This window comes from Natator depressus, chromosome 26 (genome assembly GCF_965152275.1).
Source record: "Natator depressus isolate rNatDep1 chromosome 26, rNatDep2.hap1, whole genome shotgun sequence".
NCBI lineage: Eukaryota > Metazoa > Chordata > Testudines > Cheloniidae > Natator > Natator depressus.
The window spans coordinates 5,434,875-5,449,248 of record NC_134259.1 but is presented as its reverse complement, the minus strand read 5'-3'; the positions used below and the strand labels follow the sequence as shown (position 1 = coordinate 5,449,248).

At 55.4% G+C, this 14,374-nt stretch overlaps 1 protein-coding gene across 2 annotated transcripts; it reads left to right on the top strand.

The window, feature by feature from the left end:
• The first annotated feature begins 4,023 nt into the window (after positions 1–4,023).
• On the top strand, positions 4,024–14,307 carry NUDT18 (nudix hydrolase 18). Of its 2 annotated transcripts, XR_012636360.1 has the most exons (6): positions 4,024–4,069; positions 5,928–6,088; positions 9,033–9,246; positions 10,696–11,308; positions 11,648–11,828; positions 14,292–14,307. XR_012636360.1 is itself a non-coding variant. In XM_074940262.1 (5 exons), the coding sequence occupies exons 2-4, from the start codon at positions 5,930–5,932 to the stop codon at positions 11,301–11,303; spliced, it is 981 nt and encodes a 326-aa protein (XP_074796363.1). In that variant the 5' UTR covers positions 4,024–4,069; positions 5,928–5,929; the 3' UTR covers positions 11,304–11,308; positions 11,648–13,196. The 2 variants fall into 2 exon arrangements, 1 of the variants encoding a protein (XP_074796363.1); XM_074940262.1 differs by lacking the exon at positions 14,292–14,307 and having other exon boundaries at positions 11,648–13,196.
• The last annotated feature ends 67 nt before the right edge of the window (positions 14,308–14,374 follow it).

Here is a 14,374-nt window from a genome sequence, read left to right as displayed (position 1 = left end):
TTTCTCCCTCTGCCATGGTCTCAGGCAGCACAAGGGCGGCCCCAGCTTGTGCAAAGGAGTGGAGCCTCTCTCCTCCCCCAGTGCCTGTGAATCGCCGGAGGGCCTGTTCCCATCTGTTCTCTGCTACACCAGTTGGCAGTGTGTGTGGGGAGGAGGCCAAGGGATTAAAAGTCTAGCAGTTCCCTTTGTAATTAAACCTTAGGGCCCGGGCTGCTGCTTAACCCTTTCCAAAGCGTGTGGCAGGCCAGAGGCTGCTCTGCCGATGCAGGAGCAGGAAGGGAATGGCCAACTTAGAAACCCCCTCCCCAATACACAATGGCGGGGAAGCTGCATGTAACTCCCTGCCGGGGATTCCAGTGGCACAGCCATGCCTGGCCTGAGCAGGATGAGGGTGTTCTGGGGCACGGAGAGGTACTGTGCTCTCGGTGAAGGGCTGTGGTGCCGTTCATGTGAATGGGGGACCCCGCACGGGCAGCCAGGGGCCATTCTCATACGCAGCAGGTGAGTGACCCGTTTCCTTGCTAGCTCTGCTGCCCTCCCACCTGTTGGCATCGTGTGGGGTGCCCATGGTGACGCTGCATAGTGACATCACTGGAGATGCTGGTGGTGATGGGCATCGTGTTTTGTTGCAGCTTGTGATGAGGTCATCACAGAGTCTCATCCGAGTTGTAACACTGCACTGGCTGGCCGTATTTGGGGCATCATGGCCTTGGCTTGTTCTGCTGGCCTCACACCAGGAACTTATTCTGATGATGTCGTGGTGTGCAGTGTCTTCGCATTTGTGCTTCCTTTGATGATGTCATGCCAGGGTTCATTCTGTGCCCTGTGGCTCAGGGCTCGTTTTGATGTCGTCACACAGAAGGTTTGCCCTGATGATGTCACCACACTGGTTGTGATCTCCCAAGGGATGTCCATTGGGATTATGGCATTTGGTGCTTGCCGTATCGGTAGCAATGCTCTAAAGAGTGCCAGTTCTCTCCCCAAAAGCGCCAGGCCCTTTGAGGGTCCAGTTCCCATGGCAATGGGCCCATCTCATGGATGGGGCTCTCGGTGCGGCCATCCTGGGAAGGATGGTGTAATATGGATACAGCAATGGGCTTGGCAGTCAGGGGTCCTGGGTTCTATTCCCAACCGTGAGAGGGGAGTGGTGTCTAGTGGTTAGAGCTGGGGAGACTGCCTCGGAGTCAGGGATGAGGATCAGAGCAGGGGTAGGAGTCCAAAGATCTGAGTCCTGTTCCCATCTCTCCCTGACCTGATCGTGTCAATAATGCTGAGTGACCTCCTAGGGGACTTGAGCGCCCTGATGTTCCTAAAGCACTATGAGATCCTGGGGCAGGACGGGCTGGCAAGGGGAAGTGTCAGATTTCCATGTTTGTTGCTCCCAACAGGCCCAGTCGACAGCCCTGTACACAGCCTCCCTGGCTGCCCTGTCAAAGTTCTTGTTTCCCTTCTGGCAAGCCACAGCCCTAGCCTGGCTGGATGACTCAACACCCTTTGGGAGCTCAGGGAGGAAGGGGGAATCCCGTCTCCCACTCCTGTTTCCTTTTTAGGACAGTTCCTCCAGGCCACTCCAGACCCGGGGCTCCTTCCAGTGCTAGAATCCTCCAGTCTCGTCAGCACCCTCTGGACAGCAACCGTGCAGCAGCCCGCCAGCTAAAATAAACTCCATCCTCCCAGGGCCCCTGCTCCGCCCTGCAGATGTGGAAGAGCTGAGAGCTTAGCCTGCAAGGGCGGGGTCAGCCAGGGTCAGGGAGGGATAAAGCAGCCAATCCTATCAGATTAAGAGCCGGCCATTTCAGGCTGCTGTGAATTAGACACTGTGAAGTGAGGCGATTGGGTAAGTTTAGCCCAGATGCTCCTGTTGGCTGCTGGCCCGGTGAACGCTGCCATGCGTGGGCCAGTGCTGCTATGCTTGGCTGGGCCTTGCGCTCCCCCCCTGCTTTCCACAGGCACCTCCAGCCGCTTGTGACTCTGGATTGGGAGGCCAGGGCTTGATCCCGCCCGCTAGCTGGGATTTCCCTTTTTCCAGGAGACAAAGACCCTGTGCGTGAGGCAAGCAAAAAGCCTCAGAAACGCTGCCCCTGGCTCCAGGCATTGGAGCCGAAGGAAGGGTGGGGAGGGTTCAGAGACTGATGGTGGCAGAGGGAACTTCCACGACTAGGTGGATACTTCAAAACCAGCCCTGCATGGTAGCCCTTCCCATCCTGCAGCTAGTCAGTGAAATGAGTTTGGTGGGGCTGAGGCCAGTTCCCACTCATTCTTGTTTGTATTACCGAAATGCCCAGGAGCCCCCCTCATGGATCAGGACCCGACTGGGCTATGTGCTGCACAAACAGACCAAAAAGCCAGTTCCTGCCCCAGGGAGTTCACAGTCGAAGCAGGCCTTGTCCTCCCCTGCTGTCAGTCTCATGAGAACAAGCACCAATCTGGGAATCAGACATGCCTCACGTGTCCCTTCTCATCCCAGGATCTCAAAAAGTTCACAGACAATGGGCTCAGCCACACAGCCCCTCGACAAGGTAGCTGAGTACCGCTGTCCTCTAGTTCTCACAGCAAGTCACTGACAGAGATGGGAACAGGACCCTGGTGTCCTAACTCCTAGACTGGTCTCCTTCTCTTCCCCTGCTCCCCGCCACTTGAGATGAGTACACTGCCTTGTGGGGGGCGGGTGGGGTGCTCACACACTTTCCAAGGCCACTGTGCTTCTGGAAAACAGAGACAGTTGCTGTTCTATCCCCAGCACGGCCTGCATACCCCATCTCCCCCCAATCGCTGTCACTGGTGCACTCAGCACTGGCTGCATACCTCTCCCCTTCCCCACGCTTTCTCTCCACATCTTTCCTTCCCCCTCATCTCTCCTTCTCACTCACCTCAGCCTTCCTGCCTTGTACCCTCCCTCCCCTGCTCCCCGTTTCCCACCCAGAACAAAACCGTCCTCATTCTTAACTCCAGCTTTTCTCTTTGGACCGGGATTCCCGCTCCCAGGTGTCCCTGGGCTCTGGGTGTAAGGCAGTGGTGTGCCCCGGCCAAGTCAGACAGTGTGTGAATATATAGGGGTGAGGGCAGCCTTGCGCTGCGTGGCTGGTTGGATGCAGGGGAGGCGGAGTGCATTTCATCCAGAGTTCCTACAATCAGTGTTAAAAGGAGTCATCCTCAATAAACTGTTGGCGAGACATGATTGGGTGTGTTGATTTATGGGGGGATAGAGTGGGGGGCTCGGGGGAGGCTGACCTGCTTGTTGGGGGCTAGGCAATGCTGATACCTGTCATTTAACGAGTACAGCTTATGCGGGAAAGGGTGCTGGTGCCCTTTCTGTACCTCTGAGCTCCCTGACTTCACCTGCTAACACCAAGGAAGCTCTGTCCTGGCTGTTGTCAGATGGCAGGCATGAGGGTTTGGGGGATGCGGCGAGGCCCTGGTTCTCCCCCTTTCCGGGGGCAGTGATGCCAATGCTGTCCCTGGTGTGACAGCTGCAGCAAGGAGGACGTGGTGGTGGGCCAGGGGGAGCCCATGGGTTTTCAGACCCACTCCCACCCCCTCAGAACCCCAGCTGGGGAGCCCCAGGAAAAGGAGGGCAGGCATAGAAGGGCGCGGAAAAGCTCTCGGATTTGAGTGGGGGGTGATGGATGCTCCTGCAGGCCCTGCCTGAGGCTGACGCTACCCCCTGTAACCTGGCTATCCCCAGCCCGCGGAGCTATGCCCCAGGAGCAGCTGGCACTGCCCCATCCCTCCGCCAGTGCCCCAGGAGCAGCTGGCACTGCCCTGTTACCCCCTCCATGGAGGGGGCCCCAGGGTCACTGGGGTGTCGGGGGTGACCCTGCGCCCCCAGGGCAGGGGGCCAGGGTGGCCACGTGTCCCTCTGGAGGCCGCCCCAGAAGACTGCGACCCTTTTGGGCACGCGGCCCCTTTAAGGAGCAGCTCCGCCTCTCGGCCGTGGGCAGCCTGAATGACAGCGATCCCGCCCAATGGAAGGTGAGCGTGGTGTCTCGGCCGGCCAATGGGAGCGGAAAGCTACCAGCCTCTTCCGGGGTGGGAGGGGAAGGGAGCTGAAACGGCCGGGGAAAGACGAGTAAGTTTGGGGGGGTCTTGACCCCGCCCCCAGCTCCCAGCGGGGCCCCCTCCAGTTCACCGAGCTCCTGGGGGTCCCTCCCTCCGTCTCCCAGCCCCCCTACCCCCAGGGACCCCTCCCTCTGCCCCCCAACTCCAGCCTCCCCCCCCACCAGCCTGCCCAGCCCCCCGGGGCCCCTCCCTCTGCCCCCCAACTCCAGCCTCCCCCCCCACCAGCCTGCCCAGCCCCCCGGGGCCCCTCCCTCTGCCCCCCAACTCCAGCCTCCCCCCCCACCAGCCCGCCCAGCCCCCGGGGTCCCTCCCTCTGCCCCCTAGCTCCAGCCCACCCAGCTCCTGGGGGCCCCTCCCTCTGTCTCCCAGCCCCCCTCCATGCCCCCCAACCCCCAGGGACTCCTCTCTCTGACCCCCAACTCCAGCCTCCCCCCCCCACCAGCCCGCCCAGCCCCCCGGGGCCCCCTCCCTCTGCCCCCCAGCCCCCCTGCCAGTTCACCTAGCTCCTGGGGGCCCCTCTCTCTGCCCCCCCCAACTCCAGCCTCCCCCCCCCACCAGCCCGCCCAGCTCCTGGGGGCCCCTCCCTCTGTCTCCCAGCCCCCCTTCATGCCCCCCAACCTCCAGGGACCCCTCCCTCTGCCCCCCAACTCCAGCCTCCCCCCCCACCAGCCCGCCCAGCCCCCGGGGTCCCTCCCTCTGCCCCCCAGCTCCAGCCTCCCCCCCCACCAGCCCGCCCAGCCCCCGGGGTCCCTCCCTCTGCCCCCTAGCTCCAGCCCACCCAGCTCCTGGGGGCCCCTCCCTCTGTCTCCCAGCCCCCCTCCATGCCCCCCAACCCCCAGGGACTCCTCTCTCTGCCCCCCAACTCCAGCCTCCCCCCCCCACCAGCCCGCCCAGCCCCCCGGGGCCCCCTCCCTCTGCCCCCCAGCCCCCCTGCCAGTTCACCTAGCTCCTGGGGGCCCCTCTCTCTGCCCCCCCAACTCCAGCCTCCCCCCCCCACCAGCCCGCCCAGCCCCCCGGGGCCCCTTCCCTCTGCCCCCCAGCCCCCCCGCCAGTTCACCTAGCTCCTGGGGGCCCCTCTCTCTGCCCCCCCAACTCCAGCCTCCCCTCCCAGCCTGCCCAGCCCCCCGGGGCCCCTTCCCTCTGCCCCCCAGCTCCAGCCTCCCCCCCCCACCAGCCCGCCCAGCCCCCGGGGTCCCTCCCTCTGCCCCCTAGCTCCAGCCCACCCAGCTCCTGGGGGCCCCTCCCTCTGTCTCCCAGCCCCCCTCCATGCCCCCCAGCCCCCAGGGACTCCTCTCTCTGACCCCCAACTCCAGCCTCGCCTCCCTTCCCACCAGCCCGCCCAGCCCCCGGGAGCCCCTCCATCTGCCTCCCAGCCCTCCCCCCAAGTCCCCTTAGCTCCCAGGGGGCCCCTCTCTCTGCCCCCCAGGTCCCAGTTTCCCAGTTCTCAGCGTGTCCCCCCTCCCCATGCCACACTCTGACCCCTCTCCCACTCTTGGGGGTGCCCCCTTTTTCTTGCGCACCCCAAAGAGAGGTGTCAGTGCAGAGGGTTGGGGATATTTTGGGAGCAAACCTCCCGTGGGCTGAAGCGTTTGCATTTCAGTCTCACTGCTGCCTTCCCCCAATAACCCGCCTTCCCTGGGACTGGGGAGGCGCAGTTGAATATTTGGGTGTGGGGAGAGATCTGCCCTTCTGGAGCCCCCATGTACCTCCTCCCCCCCCCCCATCCTGCTCTCTGTGTCCCTCTGGTCCCCCAGCCCCGCTTTCTGGGCCTCTCAGGTCACCCTGCTCCCCGGCACCACAGCCCTCTGGTGCCCTCCTGTCGCTGCACCTTGTGCCAGTGAGCCGTTGTGGGGTTTGCTGTGTTGCAGCCATGGCCTGTGGCGCTCTGGCGGAGGAGCTGGACGCCGTGCTGAGCGGGAGGGGTTGGGAGGTGCAGGAGAGGTACGACTCTGCCCCCGTGCCCGCTCACCCTGTCAGAGTGCGGAAGACCGCCTGCTACATCGTCTTGGCTGTCCTGCTTAACGACCAGGTGAGGGGTCCCTGGAGCACTGGCTGGGGGAATGAGAGTGACGGCTGGGGGGTTTCCTGTGGTGCCCATCACCATGGTATCCAGTCACTGCAGGGTGAGCATCCACAGTCCAGAAAGCGCTGAGCACTCACGCTACGCTCTGAACATCAGGCTCCTTCAAGCTTTCGTAGTTTGGTCCCCAGAATGACTGGCCACTCTTGAAAACTGTGACCTGTGTTTTAAAATTAATTAGCACTAGTATGACCCTCTTAACAGGTTTGTTTCAAAGCACTTTTACAAAGGGGGGGGGGTAGTCTCTCCATGTTACCTTTAGGGAAACTGAGTCATGCACAGATGAGAGATGACTTGCCCAATATCACAGTGGGTCAGTAGCAGAAGGTGGAATGAGACCCAACTTCCTTATCTGTGTTACTAATAACACAGTTAAATCTCCTTTAACAACCAAGGCAGGTCTACACTAGAAACTTTTGCCGGCATAGCAACATCAGCTAGAGGTGTGTGGTGGTTTGTTTTGTTTTGGTTTGGTTTTTTTGCCAGGGTGGATTGATTTAAATCAGTCAGCAGGGAACCTCAATTTAACAGATAAGTTTTAATCTGGTTTTGCCTATGTATGTTTTAGTTACTTTCCTAACAAAGGTTGATTCTCATTGGTTGGTAGTGATGAAAACACTGATTTGCAATTAAATAAATCTTTAAGTAAACTTGTTTCTTTTTGCTAACCAGGAGAATACCATATTTAAACAGTTTTATCGCTTAACATACATTTTATTTAAATTCTTAATTTTTACATTTTTTATTTAGAAAGTGGTGAATGATGTGGCATTTCTTATACAGTAGAACCTCTGAGTTATGAACACCTTGGGAATGGAGGTTGTTCATAACTCTGAAATGTTTGTAACACTGAACAAAACGTTATGATTGTTCTTTCAAAAGTTTACAACTGAACACTGACTTAATACAGCTTTGAAACTTTACGATGAAGATGAAAAATGCTGCTTTTAACCATCTTGATTTAAATGAAACAAGCACAGAGTTTCCTTACTTTGTCAAATCCTTTTTAAAAATTTTTCTTTTTAGTAATTTACTTTTAATGTTGTACTGTTCTGTATTTGCTTTTTTTTTTTCCTGTCTCGCTGCTGATTGCATACATCAAGTTCCAAATAAGTGTGTAGCTGACCTGTCAGTTCATAACTCTGAGGTTCTACTGTACTAGAAAGTGTTTCTCAACAACTAGTCCATGAACTGGTGCCAGTCCCCGAGATCTCCCTGACACAGTTTAGGGAGGCAGCAAGCCGGTCCCTGGCATCAAAAAGGTTGAAAAACACTGTCCTAGAGGATTTAATTTTGTTACTTGTGATTTGTGTCAAGCTCTATTTGGACGGAAATTGGAATTCAAGTGAAAATGCACAAAAAACCATTTTAAAATAATTGTTTTTGTTAGTTAAATAAAACTCCCTCAAATGAGTTGGGAATGGGAACAGGAAAAAAAGTTTATCAAAACAAGTTTTGTATTTCAAACCAACTGGTTTACGAAACAAAGGAAGTATCTGTTGTTAGTAAACTGAAGTGACTTTTTCTGGTCCATGTCCTTCAAAACTTTAGAACTTATCGCTCTCATCCTTATGCCTAGTGTTTGTTTGTGGGGGGGGAACATTCATACTTTTACCACTCCTGGTTGGTTTCTTAAGTTTGAACTGAACTAATTGAAATGAAATATTCTCTCTGTACCTGCTGTAGTCAATGATTTACTTAATAAAAGGCTAAGCTGTGAAAGGCTGTCAAAAGCTGGGTTAGCACGTCCGCAAACTCTGGTTGCAGGTGCTTCGTCAGTGACTTCCACTGTTTCGGTGGTTTGACTTTACTTTAAACCATGGCAGCAAACTTGTAATAGCCAATACCGTTTTTAATTTAATGTAAATGATTTTAGTAGAGCAGAGTAAGAGTAGGCCTTTATCATAGGCTAACGTCATTTTATAATTAAAAAGAAAAATGTATTTAATTTAAAATCTCATTTAAATAAAACTTTGTTTTATTTTTCTAAATCAATTTTTATTCGCCCTGGTTTTTTTGCAGCATGTCTCTGCTGACAAAAGGCCTTGTGTAAATGCAGTTATACTAGCAAAAAAGATACTTTTGCCAGGAGAGCTTCTTTTGCTGACAGCAAAAGCATGAAGTATACCAGCAAAACCCCTTTTTGCCAGTATAATCTGCATCTCCGCTCGGGGGGGTTTGCTGGCATAGCTCTACTGGCAACACCTAATGTCCTGTTTCTAAGGCCCTGACGTGCATATACCATTGGTGCTGTGCAAACAACACATAATGATGTTGCACCTGGTTTGGCCTTGGTTTCTAGCCATTCTGGTTGTCATGTGCGAATCCGAAGGGTTTGATGGCAGATGTTCTGTAGGGGAAAGTATCTGTGTGTTTGTAAAAACTGTTTTTGTTGTCATTTAAAAAAACAAACAAACCCAACCAAAACATTCCTTTATCTTCCTTTTCCAAAGCCTCAGGGCTGGGCTGGGCAATGTAGGGTAGACTGAGAGCAGAAAAAGCTGGAAGGTGGGATCTCTCTGGCTGTGGAGTACTCTCCCAAAGGAAGGGGTAGCAGTCATATTGCCTGGGCCATTTTAAACTTAGAAATACACAATAGTGAACGGTGTGGAGGAACTCCGTGGTTCCTAACTGATCTCACGTTAGGGAGGACACCTCTTAGGTTCCCATGGAAACTGGTGGAACCCACACCTCCTGGGACACTGAAAACTGGACTGGAGAATTGGCCTGTAGGGAAGAGTCTTACGGAGGCCCTAAGTTTTGTTGTAGCTGGGAACAAGGTCCTGTGATTTTTGAGACCCCCATGCAGCTGGGTGATCCGAATGGGGCTGGTCCCTGCCCATTGGGATGGCTCTATGTTGTGTGACCTGGGATTTTTTTCCCTTTCTCCTAGAATGAGGTGCTGATGATGCAGGAGGCCAAGCACGAGTGCTATGGGACGTGGTACCTGCCTGCCGGGAGGATGGAGCCCAACGAGACTATCCTGGAGGCCATGAAGAGGGAGGTGAAGGAGGAGACAGGGCTGGAGTGTGAGCCTCTCACCCTGCTGGCAGTGGAAGAGAGAGGCTCCATCTGGATTCGCTACGTCTTCCTCGCTCGGCCAACTGGTGCTTCCCCCTTACTCCTACCCCCGCCCAGTGGGGGTTGGGGACTAAAATGTGTGGGGATTGCGAGGGACACTGCAGGCAGCAAGCTCAGCCCTGGGCATGGGGCAAGAGGCAGAGGAGCCTCCTGGAGCTAGCCAAAGGAGGAGTGTCGGTGTGGGGCTGTGTCCAGCTTGCTGGCTCCAGTTCTGAGCAGAAAGAAAAGGGAAGGCGCTCAGAGGAGCTTCTCTTCCTACTGCACCCTCCCCCCCTACGGCATCTTAGGCTGGGCTTGCACCATAACTTCCCACTGAGCCCAAACTGCTTCTGGCGCAGGAGGGGTTAGAACTGGCTCGGGGGCTGTACGTGGGGAGCCAGGACTGGAATAGCAGAGGGAGCTGCAGCTTCTGTGGCTGCACTGGCAGAACTGTAGTGGTAGCCTGCATGGCAGGGTCCTCGCATCCACTCCATCCTTTCACGAGCACTCCCAGCCATCTTAGCTGTGGAGCGGGAGGTGCCCATGTTTCCCAGCTCTGGCCATGGCGCTATGGCCGGAGCGGGAGGTGCCCATGTTTCCCAGCTCTGGCCATGGCGCTATGGCCGGAGCGGGAGGTGCCCATGTTTCCCAGCTCTGGCCATGGCGCTATGGCCGGAGCGGGAGGTGCCCATGTTTCCCAGCTCTGGCCATGGCGCTATGGCCGGAGCGGGAGGTGCCCATGTTTCCCAGCTCTGGCCATGGCGCTATGGCCGGAGCGGGAGGTGCCCATGTTTCCCAGCTCTGGCCATGGCGCTATGGCCGGAGCGGGAGGTGCCCATGTTTCCCAGCTCTGGCCATGGCGCTATGGCCGGAGCGGGAGGTGCCCATGTTTCCCAGCTCTGGCCATGGCGCTATGGCCGGAGCGGGAGGTGCCCATGTTTCCCAGCTCTGGCCATGGCGCTATGGCCGGAGCGGGAGGTGCCCATGTTTCCCAGCTCTGGCCATGGCGCTATGGCCGGAGCGGGAGGTGCCCATGTTTCCCAGCTCTGGCCATGGCGCTATGGCCGGAGCGGGAGGTGCCCATGTTTCCCAGCTCTGGCCATGGCGCTATGGCCGGAGCGGGAGGTGCCCATGTTTCCCAGCTCTGGCCATGGCGCTATGGCCGGAGCGGGAGGTGCCCATGTTTCCCAGCTCTGGCCATGGCGCTATGGCCGGAGCGGGAGGTGCCCATGTTTCCCAGCTCTGGCCATGGCGCTACGGCCTATTGTAGGGATGATGAAGGGAAAACCAAGGATGTTTTATACCCCCAAATCCTCATTCCTTCCCTGGAAAAGAGCCCCAGCTGCCTCCTTTAACTGCTTGATTCCTCCCTCCCCCTCCTCTAGCACCCAGTGATCTGCAGAAATGTAACATCCCCGCCAACCCCTTCCGTGCCCCAGGCACTGCTGCCCAGGCTGCTCTGAGTGCTACACAGACACACTCTGTTTTCTGCCTAGGCGGGACCTTGAAGGCACCCCATGATGCAGATGCTGAATCCCTCCAAGCCAGGTGGTGGGACAGAGAATCTCCTGCCCTTCCTCTGCGAGCTCGGGATATCCTGCCCCTTATGGACCTTGCTGTGCGATACCGAGACAGCCCATCCCACCCCATGACGTTGCCGGAGGAGATGCCCTGTGCCTTGATCTGCCAGAGGCTCCTGGCTACGTTCACCAATGGTGCCGGTGACTTGTGGGTGCTGCTGAGTGCTGTAGGGGCCCCACACCTGCCGGTGTGTGCCCGCACCAACTCCCCCTGCAAAATCCAAAACAGCATCCAGGCAGCAGCCTGCAGACTGCTGAAGGAATGCTGCCTGCTACCGCAAGTGACTGTCCGGGCCCATGGGGTCCTGGGGCTGCAGCACCTGGGCAAGAATGCAGGGAAATCTGACGGTGTTTGCTTCAACGTGCTGCTGACTGTTACGCAGGGTGACCAGAGCACCCAGGAGATGCCACCAGAGCTGCAGGGTGAGAGCTTCCAGTGGTGGAAGATCGAGGAGAGCAACTTGAGAAGCAGAATCCTCCAGAGGCTCAGCTCATCGGCCGTTGTCCCAATTCACAGCTACTGACACAAGTAAGCAATGCTGGCTGAGCTCCGCTCTAAGGCTGGTCTGCTCCCCTCTTCACTGATGGGGGAACTGGGACTGGCTGGCCTAAGTCCACAAAGCAAATTAGTGGCAAAGCTGAGAATAGAACCCAGGAGTCCTGCTCCCAGTTCCTGGGTTCATTTACTGGGACCTGCTGGGTGGCCTCTTTCGCTGACGTACTAGGGTGATAGGTGTCAGTAGTGAACCCTATAATAATTCCAGGTGAGCCCTTGCTAAAGCCTGTTGGGCTACACCATTACCGTAGATGGAGAGGGTGTCACGGTGCGCTGATGCTTAAATATTGCCCTCTCGCTCTTCTCCCACAGGGTCTCATTGAAGCTTGGATTCAGAGACCTTTCCCTGGGCATGGGACACGCTTCACCCCGTTATGGCCATTGGCTGTCCCCACGCAGCCATCCTGAGGATGATGCATGGCTTCACCGCAGGGCACGTCCTACCCAGCCGCTGCCAACCACAGACCCATTTCCTCAGCATGGTTATGGAAGGGTGAGTGGAACCCCCTCACTACATCCAGCGGAGGGGGGCACGCAGCACCACGATGGGGGGGGTGACTTTTCGGGATTTGACCTGATGTGACCTTTGGGCAGACTGCAGCTCCTAAAGCTGAAGTTCCAGCGTCCGGGGCTCTTCCCTTTCATGGTACCGCATGTCCTCGACGCGGGATGCAGAGAGCCGGCCAAGGCAGCTTGTTTACAGCTGGAGCTTGGAAATAAAAAGGGCCGTTTCTCTGTAGTGTTGAATGTTGTTCCTTGCTGGGATTAAAGCAGGGCTGTGTTTGGAAGCATAATGCAAAGTTTATTAGACATGGCAAATGTGCTGTGGAGAATGAGTCAGTCAGGCCCGCTGGGCTCGGTTGGAAGGCAGCAGTACATTCCTGTTTCTTTTGCTCCCTGCTCTGGGGATGGGGCTAAGAACAAGGTGCCCTCTCATGCAAAGTACTTTATGTACAGCCAAGCCTCATACCCCGGGAAGGCTGATAGCATTCCCATGTTAGTTTGGGGAAACTAAGGCACAAAGAAGGAAGTGACTTGCTTAAACTCTCACAGCTGGTCAGTGGCAGAACTGGGAATAAAACTCAGGAGTTCCACCTCTTGGTCCTGAGTGTATCTGCTAGGACCTGGATGGAGCCTGAAGTTTGCTGGACTCTGTAGAGCTTTTAGCTTCACAGCTGGGCAAGCGGCTCTCATTTTTTATAGGGAACCAGAGACCTCCCTCTGCTGCATGGCCTGAAAGGGGGTTGGACTGCCTCAGTCCATGTGAAATGAGGCGTGAGCAGCCCTGTGCAGGAGCAAATGTGCCAGCAGCTCTATGGTCAACTTGAGGTTTTGCTCAGAACCGTGATGTACATGTCTTTGTAAAGCATGTGCCCATCTTGAGAGAAGCCCTCATGCCACAGGGGATGGCAGGTTCTGCTGGTCTCCAAAACAGGCCTTGAAAGCCACGGCCCTGGTTCCACTTACTGCCTGAGCCCTGCTGAGGCACTGAGAACCGCACTCTGCCTAGCAACGTAGGAGTGGTTAGCTTTCTCACCCCAAACTCCCATTCAGGTGCAGAAAGCACAGGGCTCTCCAGCTGCCTTAGCAGTTCCACAGGGGAGGGCTAGAGAGAGACTGAGCATGCCCCAGCCAGTGCCTGTGATCCGTGTGCTGCTGCTAGGCCGTGAGTTTCTCTGCCATTGCAGGGGGATGCTTCCTCCTTTCCCGTTGTACACCAGAGCTGGGCAAAGCAATTGGTTCAGTTCACTGCCACCTCTGACAAACTGTTTCAGGTTGAACCAAAAATTAAGTTTTGTTTTGATGAAATTGAAAAGTTGGAAATAAAACCAATGGGGGGCTGGATGAAACATTTTTATTTTTGAGCATTTATCATTTTTAATTAAATTAATGGAAATTTTGAAAATGAAAAGTTGTTTCAAATTAAAACATTTTAAAATTCCCCCAAACTTTGAAAGTGTTTTCAACTGAAACAATTGGGTGAAATCAACACATTTACTGAATCCTGCATTATTTTTTTTTCCCCCAACAAAAAAAAGTCCTGCTTGAAAGATTTCGCCCAGCTCTCCTCCAGAGGGTCATTGCGGGGCAGGCGAATGCGTTTCTCCTCCTCCGGTGCTATTCTTGAGTCCCTTCCAGTGTTGTTTACTGTGAAATTTCTGAGCAAGTGGCTTCACTGACCCAGAGTTTTGTGCCTGGTGCCAATATTCATATTAAGCCTGAAAGCTACACAACGTGTTGTGAGAATGCTAGGGAAGGCGAATGAGCATCAGAGGACTCTGGAATGGATAACTGGGTAGGATGGCTGCTTTTCAAAGGGAAATCACTGTGACTGGGAGCTGCTGGCTCAGTCAGCACCCTTGAAAACCAGGTCACAGAATATGAAGGTAGGTTCCCTGTTTCCAAAAATCTCAGTTGCTGTGTTCCAGATGCAACTCCAATTGGACTCCATTCCCAAGTTGAGAGGGAAATGGGCTGCCATGTAAAGTATGCAGGCCGAGGCACCCAGCGATGTGTGGGTGTCCAGTCTGAGCCACATTAGAGGGGCCTGATTGGCCCTTCAAGGGGTGTGGGTGCCCCAAGTCACTGGTCCACTCTGCAAATCTTAGCTATAGGCCCTTTCAAGTTGGAATCTGCCCTGCTCTTTAATACATGTATCTCTCATTAAAATCAGGCCAAGCCCCACCTATACTCAGGAAACAGTATAGGGTCTGCGTGTGCTACTGCCACCTGATTCTGCACTCTAACCTTGCGCCAGGGATTCATGTTCTCCCCTACCCCCCCCCCCCCCTTTTTTTAGAGCAGTTGTTTAAACCTGTCCAGCCTTAGTCTCGCCCAAAGCGGGGAGGCTGCTTTGGGGTTCAGTCAGCAACAACAAAATGTGTAGTGGCAGTATCCCCCCTATGTACCACAAAAGAGTGCGTCTGCCCCGTGCTTACATGTGTTTGTATTTCAGCTCTGCTACAGGCCAGGAAGCATTTTAATGTAAGGACCGTAATACACTTCCAAGGGTGGGTAAGTACTAGCACTCTTACAGAG